Here is a 15,240-nt window from a genome sequence, read left to right as displayed (position 1 = left end):
GTTTGATGCCAAGTGAATTGTGAACCTTTATGTTTCTATTCAATAAATTGATAAATAAAATGTATATTAATCCAATTTATATATATATATATATATATATATATATATATATATATATATATATATATATATATATATATATATATATATATATATATATATATATATTTACTCGGTAATAATGTTAGATAATGTTAATGTTAGTTAGTCTTTATTCATTGCTTACTGTCCTTACAGCTAGTTTACCATCCCTCCTCATATAAATGATTTTCACCAATTTAACACATCATTGTTTGTATCTCGATAGCTTTTTAAGTAGACACAGTTTGCAAGAAAGGTAAATGCCATTACCGATACCTAGTCTTACAACAATTAAACAGCATGTGTTAACACTATATTATGCATTAGTTCTGATGTACGCTGAATTAAAGTTAAAAAAAAAAAAAAAAAAAGCATTTGTATCACAATGAATGGGGGGGGGGCAATAATGAGGCTGAGCAATCTTTTGTATATATAGTTATAGTATACATATAACTATATATATATATATATATATATATATATATATATATATATATATATATATATATATATATATACACACACGCACACACTATAATATTCAACAAATCTAATACACTCTGTGGTGTTTTCCAGCAGCATGGCCATGTGATACCAAGTCTTTATCGTTAATCTCAGAACCAAATACCAAGTGTTGACATTTTTATTTCAGCTTGGGGGTGTACAGAGACATTCCATGAAAACACTACACAACGCTGATGTTGAAAATATTTAAATGTTATCCAATTGTACTTGAGCACACAGTAAACAGTACAATTCATTTCCTTGTCTTTTGTAGTATATTTATATATAATATTTTTTTTTTTTCTTTTCTTTTGCAGCTGACGGATGCACGGATTGGTCTGTGGACTACATGAAATACAAAGTGCTTTACGGTGAACCTGTACGAATTAAATGTGCTTTATTTTATGGATATATCAGAGCAAACTACACCCTAGCTCAGAGTGCAGGACTGAGTCTGATGTGGTACAAGAGCACTGGACATGGGGACTTTGAAGAACCCATACCTTTTGATGGTGTTAGAATGAGTAAAGAAGAGGATTCAATATGGTTTCGACCTGCAGAATTACAAGACATTGGACTTTATGCCTGTGTATTAAGGTAAGATGATTACATTTGTATATATTTGTATATAAGTACATACTGATCTATTTTGTCTTCAGGTATTTCAGAATGGAAAGCATCTGTCATAGTCAATGCACTAAGTTACTGTAACTGTCAATGTTTTCAAAAGCACAATTTCTGAGGTGCCACTATAAAAAACAAAGTCAAGAAGACAAATGTTTGATAACTTGATTTAGTTTCTGACAGTAAGTGAGTTAAGTGAACAAATAAACGCATGTACTTACAGCCTTACTCAATGGTAACATTTTGTAGGGATATCCAAACCATTGGACATTTTAGTATTCAATAAGCGTGATAGGCCTAATGTAGTTCCAAAAGTGTCACTGGACATTAATTTGAAACTTTTCCATGGGAGGTTTAACAGTTTAGGATTGTATTAGCAGCAGTAGCTCCTATTAATCATTATAGTTTTTAAAGCCCTTGCAAGTCACTGCATAATGATTCATGAATCTGCAGCCAAGTTTCCAGTGGACAAATGTCCACACAACAAAGCAGACCAGCGTACTTAATATGCACAATTCATTTTAAATCTGTCCCCGGGGAACAATTTGAAATTTAGTGCCATTGACAGATATATCATTCACAGGTCTCACATTTTCAGTCGCTGCTGCATATGGCTCAGGGAGTGGCATCAATTAATACAGGATGCAAAAATGGGAAAACTCTTTTTGTAAGGGATCTAGTTTAGTAATTATGTCAAGCCTTACTCTGTATCTTGGGAACGACTTCAATTAACTTAAGGGGCATGATCTCCATCATTAGAATACGGCCAGTCATGTTTTTCAGTGTGTTACTGGAAAAGGTTTTACAGAGGGGTTTTACAATGGGATCTTAGGAGGCAGTGTGGTCCAGTAGTTAAAGCCAAGAGCTTGTAACCAGAAGTCAGTGGTTCAAATCCCACCTCTGCCACTGGCTGACTCACTGTGTGACCCTGAGCAAGTCACTTAAACTTCTTGTGCTTCCTCCTCCTGTAATGTTCTATTGTGAGTGACTGCATATAATTCACAATTCACAGCCTACCTCTGTAAAGTGCTTTGTGATGGTGGACCACTATGAAAGGTGCTATATAAAATATTATTATATAACCAATTTTTAAATGAGTGCTCCTTCATATGAATTAAGATTAGTATACAGTGGTCCCTCTATATGTCACTATCTGACTTACACATTAAAAAAACTCGACATTTCGATCACAGTGACATAGTGAAGGGTCCTTAAACAGGAAAATGTAGGATTTTTACAATTTAATGTCAACATGGCCTCCCAGTGAATTAACAGGGTTAATGAATTGGTGAAATGTTTAAAAATTGAGGAAGCACTGTATGGCTTGAGATTTCTTAGAACCTAATGAGATTATTGTATTAATGTGACCATCAACAATCAACATGCACTGTTCTGTATGTTTTATTTATTTCTTTTGGCACTTACTTGTTGCTCATAACTAATCTTTAACCTAAAGTATGTACATTCCTTTAGCTTGCCATGACTTAAATGACAAGATATTTGACCAGGTTACGATGACCTGCTGTTCTCTAAATTGTCTAACTGAACCAATCTGTAACTGCACAGAACTGGTTCAAGAGCCAAGCGGTTGATATGTGTCACTGTTACAATGCAGAAATGTTTACATGGTTTCAAAGTTAAATTTAATAAGCTGTGTATCGTTGCTGCTTTGATAGTTACTGTATGGGCTTGCGAAGTGCCCGCTTTATTAGACTTGAATATGACATTTTTGGCAAACAAAAATAATAATTGAGTAGAACCTGATGTGGTTATTATGTTAATTTGATAACCAGCAATCAACATGCACTGTTTTGCAACTGTTATTTATCTTCTTAAACACTTACGTATTTCTTATAAATAATCTTTAACCTAAAGTATGTACAATACCTTATTGCTATGACTTAAGTGAAACGGCATTTGACCAGATTACAATGACCTACTGTTTCATCAGTGATATCTATAGCCAAATAATAAGCTGCCAGTGGTGCAAGCAGCCATTAAGATGTGGGATGGAGTGACCAAAGTGAATGATCCATTTTAAAGAAAGCATTGCCGTGTTCAATTTTATGCTCTCTGGTTCTCTCTGTATGTAACTGTGCTGTATCAGCACGCACACAATGCTCTATACCATAATCTGCATTGTGAGGGCAGGATCGTTTACAAAAGAGGGTAATACTTCACACAGATAGCTGTGTGGTAACCATGCAAATTGCATGTTTTATTACAAAATGCACTGCATTGTGTTTACACATGTGGTTGTAATATAGCCACATGTGCTAAAACATTGCAACTGCAGTGTGATTAGACACTTGATTTAAAGTGTTACCCAAAAGATTATCACAGACTTGATTAATGAACTGTAACAACATTATTATGGTGGGTCAAATCACTTTGTATGTTGGTGGCCATTGACCACTAGCTTTCAAAGCAGGTACCAGTCAAGCTGGAACAAATGAGAAGTCAATCTAAATTGACCCACACACAGGTTCTTTGTCTGTGGAAAAATTGGTAAGGGGGTTGCACATACACAGATTAACTTCCCAAAAGACAACACAGCATGCTGTGGTAGCACAATAAAAATATTTATTGATACAGAATAAAACAGAAAAAAAATAGAAACAGTAAAACTACTCGATACACTGTAGTGCTTACAAATCTTAAAATGTTGATGGTCCAGGTAGAAATCTTCATGCACCAGGTCTGCACTGACCCTAAACAGCCAGCACCAGACACCACCACACCACCCGTTAGAATGAGGTGGCACCAAATCCTCAGCTATACTTTTGGTCTACGTACTTTGACTGCGCATACTTTGACTACAGAGTACCCTCATGCACAACAGAACGCCCCCTCCCCCTGCGAGCAGCTGCATGAAGCACTCACCCCAAGACACCAAGCACAACTTATTATTTCTAACAAGCAACACCAACTGATGTAGTCCTCAGATAAAATTCTAAAAACAGTTAAACAATAAACTACTAAAATTCACAAAGTAAAAGGACCCCTAAAACCCAGTCTGTTAATTATAAAATCTCAAATTACAAGCAAGCAATCAGGAGGTATATCAAAACTAAAATTATGAAACCTTTTGTTTAATCAAAATGAAACAGCAGCATTTAGTTCTATATACTTAGCTGGGTAGCTATCACAAGCACTGTCCCGCTAATTTAACCCTTTGTAGATGTAACAAGTCTGTGCCAAACCCAGCTGGAACACGCCGTTTAACCCAGAGGCAATCCGCTTCAGCAAGCGTCATTTTTTGCAACCTTGGCAAGGATAGGTAAAGCATCCAAAGGTGCGGCAATGTCATAGTAAAATCAAATGCTCCATATCAAGAAAATATGCTTACGAAATGCTTCTCTGCTGCAATGTTTCATTAAAACAATTTGTAAGACTTGTGCTTAATTTCATGTTTAAAACAATCTCTTCCCTCCCACTGCTGGTATGCTTCTCTGCCTGTACTGGAACCCTTCTCTCAATGTTTCTTTCTGTCTTTTACACTCCACCTATCATTAACTGCAGGTGTTGTTAATTTCTCTAGCTAGTTAACGTGGCACCTCGTTAGTAAAGTAAATGACTGGAAACATTCCACCTGTGAATACAAATCAAATTCTAAATAAACAGTTAAGTGAAAAACAAATGTAAAATAGTGCAAATTAAAACAGAAAACACATCTACAAAACAAACCAAAAAAATGTAAGTGCATTAAACAATTATACTACTACAAATAATAAGTGTTATAATGTGTTACAAAGGCATGTATATTTTGCACACACATTGCTTTTGCATGCTTCATTGTCATGTAGAGGTGTTTTTTTTATTATCTCTAAGTTGTGGGATGGGGAACGATATACAATCGATGTGCCAGAGAACTAATTCCAGGGAACTGTATTCTGTTCATAAAATGCCAGGGAATTCTATACATTAAATGCCAAGGAACTATTTTCTGTGTCCATAAAATGCCAGTGAGTGAAGTATATACATAAAATGCCAGGAAATAGAACTATATTAATCAAATGCCAGGGAAGAGAACTATATCTAAATTCCAGAGAAGTGAAGACATTTCTATATTTTTCAGTTACTGTCATAGACAAGCTGGCTAAAATTCAAACACTCTGTTAACTCCTCCGCATCTTTTGTTTCTCATTTTCATGGAGTTGGCCAGATGTGGATTTTCCGAAACCAAATGCAAATAGATGTTTTCTTTTTTTCTTTCCCGTGCCATCTAAACTGATGAACCGAGCAAGTCAGGGAAACTTAATGTCCTGTAGCGCTGTAGCTCTCCTGCAAGGAGACTTTTTAAAAAGCTGTGCAGTTATTCAAACCCCCTGTCTGTGCTGTAAGGCAGCATAGATACCTCAACACTCCTTTAGTCTCTTGTTGTTGTTGGGGTGAGTGGAATCTACTTGCTTTTCAGAAAGGAGACATGCATAAGATTTGAAATGAATGATTCTTTATTGGATTTGACAAATGACCATGTCCATAATAAAACATAATATAATTTGGCTCATGGCCTTGTTCACTGGAGCTCGATAGCTGCCCCTATGTGCTGGCCAAACTATGATGTAATGTATATTGATTGATGATAACTAATGCCAACGTGCAAGACAAGTGGCACTCTGGGCCACTTTCCACCAAAAGGACGAGGTCGCTTAGTCAACCTTGTAATACAAACTAATCGCACAGCTCACTATTATGATATAATATTTATAAAATACAGATAAAGAGGAGTCTTTGTAACTCCTTGGCAAATTAATTTGGGGTCTGATCACTGGAGCTCAATAACCGCTCCTTCTGCTGGCTGAACTACCTAAAAAGAAACGCAAATAAAAAAATTCTTATCTGCCCTGAAATGTTAAATGTTTCTGTACAGTGGTTCTCAAAAGTATTCAACCCCCCTTGGACTTTTCCACATTTTATTATGTTACAACATGGAATCAAATGGATTGAATTAGGAGTTTTTGCCACTGATCAACACAAAAAAAGTCCAAGTCAAAGTGAAAAATAAAATCTACAAATTGTTCTAAATTAATTACAAATATAAAACAGAAAGTAATTGATTGCTTAAGTATTCTCCCCCTTTGTTATGACACACCTAAATAAGCTCTGGTGCAACCAATTGTCTTTAGAAGTCACATAATTAGTTGAGTGGAGTCCACTTATGTGTAATTAAGTTGTTTCACATGATTTCAGGTTAAATACACCTGTCTCTGGGAGGTCCCACAGTTGGTTAGTATATTTCCTAACAAAAACTACATCATGACGATGAACGAACATTCAAAGCAAATCCAGAATAAGGTTCTTCAAAAGCACCAATCAGGGGGAGGATATAAAGCATAGTAAAGTCCATTATTAAGAAATGGAGAGAATATGGCACAACAATCTGTCTAGAAAAGGCCGTCCTCAAAAACTGAGTATCCAGGCGAGAAGGGCACTAGTCAGGGAGGCCACCAAGAGGCCTATGGCAACTCTAAAGGAGTTACAGTCTTCCACGGCTGAGCTGGGAGACACTGTGCATATGGCAACAATAGCCCGGGTGCTTCACAAAACTGGCCTTTATGGGAGAGTGGCAAAAAAAACTCACATCAAATCTTTGATAGAGTTTGCCAGAAGGCATGTGGTAGACTCTGAGACCAAGTGGAAGAAGATTCTATGGTCTGATCAAGCCAAAATAGAGCTTTTTTGCCTCAACGGTAAGCACTATGTTTGGCACAAGCCTAACACTGCACATCACCTTGAGAACACCATCCCTACCGTGAAGCATGGTGGTGGCAGCGTCATGCTATGGGGATGCTTCTCTGCATCAGGGCCTGGAAAACTTGTGGAGATAGAGGGCAAAATGGATGCAGCAAAGTACAGAGAATAAGAGACCAGGGACTTGGGAGAAGATTCATCTTCCAGCAGGACTATGACCCCAAACATGTAGCCAAAGCCACACTAGAGTGGCTTAAAAATAAAAAGGTCAATGTCTTGAAGTGGCCCAGTCAAAGCCCGGATCTCAATCCAATTGAGACTATGTGGAAAGAGTTCAAAGTTGCTGTTCACCAAAGGTCCCCATCCAACTTGACGGAGCTTGAGCAATTTTGCAAAGAAGAATGGGGAAAAATTGCAGTGTCCAGATGTGCAAAGCTGGTAGAGACTTATCCAAATAGACTCATGGCTGTAATTCCTGCCAAAGGTGCCTCTACCAAGTATTGACACAAGGGGGTGAATACTTATGCAATCAATTATTTTCTGTTTTGTATTTGTAATTAATTTAGAACAATTTGTAGATTTTATTTTTCACTTTGACATTCTGGACTTTTTTGTGTGATCAGTGGCAAAAACTCCTAATTAAATCAATTCTGAGTTGATGTTGTAACATAATAAAATATGGAAAAGTCCAAGGGGGAGGGGAGAATACTTTTGAGAGCAACTGTACTGACATTTCCTTGAAAACAAAACACTACAGCTTGTTTCAAGGGCATGTAATTGTGTAATGTATATAGTAGTGTTTTATCTCTTATGCTTGTCTAAATGTTTTTAACCACATGGTAATATTTTTGGTTCCATATTTGTAAAGCATGCTAATCTTTGAATGCGTCTAAGCTAATCAATGAACAATTGAATTTAGGGCTCATTCTTGAATTGATCTTCACTATTAAGAATTACAAAAAATCGGCAGCAAATTGCTTAAATCTCCTAAGCAGTTGTATTAATTACAAATAACTTCTTTCAGTTAGTTTACAAAAACCCATACTGTATCACTTTTGTTAATCAATTTGTTCTGATGTAGTTCTGACACAGAGGTGTCTTGCTCAAAGGCAAAGCATAAACATGTGAAACCTACACTTAGAATAATCTGTAGAGCCCCACCCCCCACCCCCTGGGGTTCACTGAGTGTATAGTTTTGTGTAGGCTTCAGAGTGCATGGTGAGTAGTGCCAGTGTGGTATGAATCCTGATTTCCTAGAGACTAATATTCAAAGGTCTTGCAAATTTTCTCTTCTTTTTCTCAACTCTGGTTGCGTTGCGAATGTTTCGAAATTAGTTTTGAAGTGAGTGAAATCTAAAAGAGTTGTGGAGAAACTGCAATTATCACAGAGCTGCTGAAATTAATGTATTAACATGAATTAACACAGGAAATCAACCACAACTCTCTCTCTCTCTCTCTCACGAGGTATATAACCATCGCAACCTTTTGCAAAATGAAGATGCATTATTTGGGCTTGATGAGGCATAGCTCCAGCACCTCTTCAGCTATGAAAGTAAAAAATGTCATTCAATGTATTGCTCTCAAATCTAACACTAGTTTGAATGTGCGCTTCTTAAGAACATAATTATTGTCATTGCTTGGGCCCCAGCACTTTCTTTACAAATTAATCACTGGTAATTCTTATTGTTTAAAATAAACCACAAATAAATTAAATGTTTGAGTTGGAAATAAACTAAAATGTTATTATGTTTAATCAAAGTATAAATCGACTAAGGACTTCTTCAGTAGACAAGTCAAGGAATGTTATACGTTGTCTATATTCTTGCTGAACGGTATTTCCTCTTTTTCTGTTGTTCTGCTAGCATTTGGAAATATAGCTGAAAGCCATGTTCACTCTTTAGCTAGAAACAGAGAATGTACTGAAATACTTCCTGCAAAATAATTAAGAGGAGTGTATCCAGTTTTAAGTGATTTCCATGAAACATAGTGATTTGTGAGGAAATTAACTTTTGAATTTAGCTCTTGGCGGGATTATTCATGACACCTCCCCCAAATTTGAGGGAAAAGCACTGCGAGAGAACAACTCGCAAAACCTTTTTTTCCCAACGCAGCATGTATTTTGACTCTCACTCAAAAGGTGTTTTAATATTTGGCCCATAGTCCTTAGTGCTGTAGCAGTTTAGGGAGGAAATTGTCTTGGACAATCAATTCCAGCCACTCCCACTGGCCAGGCACTCAAGGAGGCCCTACAGAGATAGGGGCAGTAGCTTGGTAACATCCCTTTCTTAGTTCTGCAGGTTAACTTTGGTGATTGCCTTGGCAGCGGGAATGGAGGTCACCCATTAATCTTCAGTCCTCCAGTTCATGACGGAGCTGCGAGTCGTCGTTGATGACAAAATATATAGGAGGATATCTTTCACAACACTGTGTTTGCATTTTTTTTAATAAAGCAATGTAGTCTTGTCAAAGTATGAGGGATGTCCTGGAGTGTAACTTCATTTACTTTTTAATTTGATACTTTTTAAACAAAAAAAAAATGTACAGTGTCTGCGAAGAAATTTGTAAAGCTATGACTTAAAATGATACCAGAGCACTGTGGCAACTGGAGCATGTGGCTGTTAATACATGCATACTTGTATTTGCATTAACAAAGGATAAACCGTGTCTGTCTTTCACATTAGCCATGTCTAGCAAGAAGGTTGATTTAAAGAGTTTTGTGAGTACCAGTTGGAATTCCGTATAAGTCCCAGATAGACATTTTTATCTCTTTGCCACTTCTAAAGTTAAACACCATATAAACACACTTTATGAATTCAGCCTTTGGTATGCTAGTCCGATGTACATGTCAGTTAATTTGTCAATAGAGGGGTGTTGTGAAATAACAAATTAACCCATATACAGATACATATTGTAATACAGTAGTACCAAAGTAGAAATACACAATATTGCTTAGATAGCCAAACATATACTGGATTTTGTAACTGGTTTTATCCAGACTGCTAGTTTGTGAGAAAAAAAAAAGAAGTTAGTTCTGGACTGTGGAAATGAACTGTTTTTGTCATTTGTTCCTTTTTAAAACTGTATTGTTTTGCTGATGCTTTCAAGCTGATTAACGTCCCGTTACTTTACATTATTGAGCTTCAATACGCAGGCTCAAAATGCAAAACCTTCAATGGAGTTTATTTAAAACAGTGTTATGCATAATTATGTGGTAATAACGTATTAACCTTTTAGGTAAGTAGATATATTCATTATTGCTTCATTAGTCAGCATCATTACAAAAACTTGCTTTATGCAAGCAAAGGAAAGCTGTGCCTTCTGACTTGCAAAGATTATACTGAGAAATTCCTGAAAGGGGATGCATGACAATAGTAAAAGTTACCGTATACATACAATTTCATCCTCAAAGATGCTAGCTAATTCGTAATTACTCCACATCTTGTACTATATTGGAATCGGTGGAGGCAAGGGAGGCAGAGCCTCCTCAACATTTCAAGAGATAAAAAAAGATTTATATACACACACAGTGCAACCACAGTGCAACCTCATGTGCAACTAATTGCCTTTAGAATTCACACAGTAAGTTAAATGGAATCCATCTGTGTGCAATAAAAGTGGCTCCCCTAATTTCAGATTAAATACACCTGTCTGTGTAAGGTCCCACAGCTGGGTAGTGCATTCAAAGCAAAGATACGACCATGAAGACCAAGGAGCTTTCAGGATAAAATTGTGGAAAGGCACAGATCAGGGGAGGGGTATAAAAATATTTCAAAGCATTGAATATCCCTTGGAGCACAGTCAAGTCGATCATTAAGAAGTGGAAGGTATACGGCACCAACCAGAATCTGGTTAGAGCAGGTCGTCCTCCCAAACTGAGCAGTCGGGTAACAAGGGCATTGGAAGCCACCAAGAGGCCAATGGCACCTCTGAAAGTCCTACAGCATTTGATGGGAAAAAATGTCCATGTATGAACAGTAGCTGAGGTACTCCATAAATCTGGCCTGTATGGAAGAGTGGCAAGAAGGAAGCCATTTCTGAAAAAAGCCCATGTAAAAAGATGTGGTAAAAGATTCTGTTGTCCCATGATACAAAAATTGAACTATTTGGCCTAAATGCAAAGTGCTGTGTCTGGCACAAATTGAACACAGCACATCACCCAGGTAACACCATTCCTACTGTGAGGCATGGTGGTGGCAGCATCATGCTATGGGGATACTTTTCATTGGCAGGGACTGGGAAGCTTATCAGCTTATCAGAAGCTTATGCATGGAGCTAAATACAGGCAAATCCTTCAGGAAAACCTGCTTCAGTCTGCCAAAGACAAACAAGAAAGTGAATGTCCTAGAGTGGCCCAGTCAAAGCTCGGACTTGACTAATTTTGCCAAGAAGAATGGACGAATAGTGCACGATCCAGATGTGCAAACCTGGTAGAGACTTACCCCAAGAGACTCACAGCTGTAATTCATGCCAAAGGTGATTCTACCAAGTATTGGCTGAGGGAGGTGAATACTTATCTAACCAAGACATTTCAGTTTCTTTTTTTTTTTCAATAACTGTTGTTTCACAATAAAAATTCTCTTGCCTCTTCAAAGTGTTGAGTAGGTTGTGTAAATAATAGGAAAAAAAATCCCATTTAAATGCATCAAGATATCAGGTTGTAACACAACAAACTGTGAAGACGTCCAAGGGGGGTGAATACTTACTATAGGCACGGTATATATATATGTTTTTTTTATTTGTTATATATAACATTATAATATCATAATGTTCAGAAAACAAATATTTTAACTTAACCCTAGATTCAACACTCCTAAACGAACAGCAATTCTGGCTGCTGAGAGACACGTGCTTACAGTACTAGCAGTGGCAGGTGTTGTTATTGTTATATTTTGGTGCTTGTCTTGTGAAGGCTTCAAATGTGAAATGCAGGATAACACAGTTGATCGACTGATTAAGACTCCATTTGCCATGCTGGATTATACTGAAAAACCCAAGATAAAATCTGAAGGGAAGCCATAACCAAAGTTGAATTTACTACTGTAATAACAACAGGTCATTTCATTTTGCAGTAGAGCATTACGTCTGAGATTTCATATTTAAAGGGAACATGTACAACTTTAATTGTCGTGCACACCATACAGGACAGGCAGTTAGCTAAAAAAAAAAAAAAAAAAAACTAAAAAAAAAAAAAATTACTTTGCTGGTTGTTGCTATGGTAAGATGAGACTGTGTTTTTTTTTTTTTCACTGTAAGCAAAGTTACCTCATGAAAACAGTAACAGCCTTTCAGAATGTCAAAAAGGACTTTTATAACTGGAAAATCCTCAGCTAAAAGGCTTAGAAATGAAAAAACTCTAAAGTTGCAAATAAGTCCCCTGTTGTGGGTTGTTTTTTTTGTTGTTGTTTTTTTTTTGTTTTGTTTTGTTTTGTTTTTTTATCGTAATGACTGAAGACATAAACAACAAAATAATTTATTTTGGAAAAAGAAAACAAATACATTGTGTTTTTTTTTTTTTTTTTTTTTTTTTTTATACAACCCTTTTTTAAAGGTAACAATACTATTTTTCAATGCAATTAAATTCAATGTACTCCAATGTACATGAACTCAAACCGAATGGAAAAAAATAGAAGCCTGTAGATTTATGGTTTTGTGTTGCTCACTGCGCTTGTGGTGTACATAAATTAAATCAACCAAATTACAGTTTTAAAACAGTAAAAACTGAAATCACAAAATAATAAACCCGATTTCATATGGCCCTAACTGTTACTTACGCACCTGTTTTTACTTTAACTTCCTGTCAATGTTAAAGCTGCAAAATCATGTTTTAAAAAAAAGCCCAATTTCTGTAATGCTAATAATACTGAATTCTGAAAAAAACTACTTTGTTTAAATGTTCAATGTTATTGCAAATGTAATCTCTTTAGAAGAGATTGATGGAAAAACAAATAGATACATTGCACCCCCCCGCCCCCCGTACTTGAGCCTCCCCTGGCTCAGAGGTCTCCAGCTGCCACTGATAGGAATGAATGCTTGTATAACTTAGATCAGGCAAACCAATGGTAACAAACAAGTCAAGCTTTACAAATCATCAAGAGACAAGACTATGGAGGTCAACCACTGGAAAATAATTTTTTAAGATGGAAAGACCTTGCATAAGAAGAATCGTAAATTTAAACAGTTTGGCATGAGCATTAGCATATGAACCCTGTCTGCTTCACTGACTTACAATTAAAGCCTAGAATTGGCTATTATTCGACACACCCCACTCATTCTATAGTAAAGCCCAGAGCCTGTAACCTTTAAGGAAATTTTAATGCAACTTTTAGGTCAGTTCTATCAAGGTCATCGTTTCTTCTCAGATAAGGAAGATGTTTTTTTTTTTTTTTTTTTTTTTTTAATGCTCTATTAATTTAATAGGTTTAGGTTTGAATTCAGGAAACTTTTCTTTACAATTTCAAAAAAGGGAATGGGATTTATTCTTATATGTCCTGGCATTACAAGGAACAATAACATCTGTGAAGGTGATTATGTGCTGATCTGCTGTTACCTTTATTATTTTCTACAAGTCATAACCATTTCAATCACTATGGTATTGTCAGATAAGAAATAGTTGCTTATTTTTCATGGAACTCTTGTATAGGAATCAACCAACGTGTTGAAATGTAATCGCCCAGACAGAAAGCCCTAATTTATAAACTTCTAATTGTTGTAGTCGCCCCTTTATATTACTTGAAGGAAGTATTAATAGTAGGAAAGTTAAGTGGAAGTTAAAACCTGTATACACAATGTCATCTGACATTGCCTACTGTATGTCTATTCCATAAAAGCCCATACAGACTAATGTTGATGTCTTTATTGTGCTTTGTTTATACTTTCATTAAAGTCCCACTCCAATTAAAATACAGTGCTGACCACTTCAGACTACTGAAGGCAAATTGAAACTTGTATTATGTTACAAAAGTAAAAGTGTACCAAACCATTTTTTCTGTTGTATACATAGCCTGTATCTCTGCAGCCCTTATTGGAATTCCAAAATAGAAGTGCTGTCAACTTTAGTAGAGCTGGGCTTTTCAAAAGATACTAAATCAAACAGTAAGAATCAGTATTTGAGCAACGCCATTCAAAAACATTTCAAATATTATAAAAAGGTAAAACTTGTAAAAATTTAATTTTGAAGGAACATACTCTGTAATACCTTACACTTGTTCTAATCCTGTCAGGAAAAAAAAAAATTGCCTGTGCACTTAAGAGTAGGGCCATTTGAGTCTGATACAGGCTGTACAGGCTGAATTCTATCAAATCTTTTCTAATAAGACTAAAGGTGTGTAGATCAGATAAGGGGCCCATGGTTCTCTTTCAGTGGACACAGGAGTGCTTCACACTGAACTCTGATCAATCTCAGAACACTCAGTTCAGCAGTCCTTGTTTCACTTTGCTTCATTATATCATGACACCTATCAATCCTTTGTTGAAATTTAAAAAAAAAAAAAAAGATTAGTCAAACATCATAGTGTTTGTTAAGATGTCTCAGCCAAATCTGGGATGTTTGGAGGTATTCCCATAGAAGCACAAGCAAGGCTTGAGGCTTGGGTCAGAAGCATCCAGTATAGAAGATTTGTATTTGATGTCTTAGATCATACTCAGGAGAAAAACAGAATCTAATACTTTAAAAGCCACTGTAAGTGTAAATCACCCTTTTATTATCACATTTATTGCCACTTAAAGCTAAGCCCTTGTATAACAAAGACCTAAAAACAGCTTGAAAACAAATATGAGGAAACATTTACTGAAAATGAAATGCATTCTATTACAATCGTTTTGCACACTGAAAAAAAAAAAATACAATAACCACTCAATTCTTTCTATGCCACGGAAGAGAAACGTGCAGCAGAATTGCTGTAAATTTCTGGAACTAAAGTGCAGAGTTCTATTGAAAGATACATTTTCTGTGAATGATACAGCATATAAGAGCATCTTCCTATTTAAATAAGGCACTGTGTTATTACTTTCCTCTCAGTTAAACACAAGTGTTCTGTTCATATGGCATGGCGGTTGGGACGTATTCTAGAAGATACACAATTTAGCAGTAACACTGCAGAAGGTGCTAATGGACAATGAGCTTTAATCTTCAAAACATGTAAAATAGGGAGTACATAAAGGAAATGAAGTTCATCATTAGCATAATTAACTAATGTCGGAATTCAAGTGCATTACAATAGAGGTAACACAGTAGGCAGCATACATTTGCCTGTATGGCGTAAGTATTGCATAAGAATGTGTCTGATCTGAAGGCCATTGGGAAACTCTTGGGTATTCTTCAGCAAATACTGTATTATT

At 36.1% G+C, this 15,240-nt stretch overlaps 1 protein-coding gene across 1 annotated transcript in view; it reads left to right on the top strand.

Annotated features, from left to right (window-relative positions):
• The first annotated feature begins 910 nt into the window (after positions 1-910).
• LOC121321095 (interleukin-1 receptor accessory protein-like 1) overlaps positions 911-15,240 on the top strand; it is a 203,406-nt gene continuing 189,076 nt past the window's right edge. The window contains exon 1 of the mRNA XM_041260002.1: positions 911-1,182. Coding sequence (XP_041115936.1) covers positions 935-1,182 — 248 coding nt within the window. The 5' untranslated portion in view covers positions 911-934. The remainder of the gene's footprint in view (positions 1,183-15,240) is intronic.

This window comes from Polyodon spathula, chromosome 9 (assembly GCF_017654505.1).
Source record: "Polyodon spathula isolate WHYD16114869_AA chromosome 9, ASM1765450v1, whole genome shotgun sequence".
Taxonomy (NCBI): Eukaryota; Metazoa; Chordata; class Actinopteri; order Acipenseriformes; family Polyodontidae; genus Polyodon; species Polyodon spathula.
This window is presented reverse-complemented; position numbering and strand designations above follow the sequence as displayed.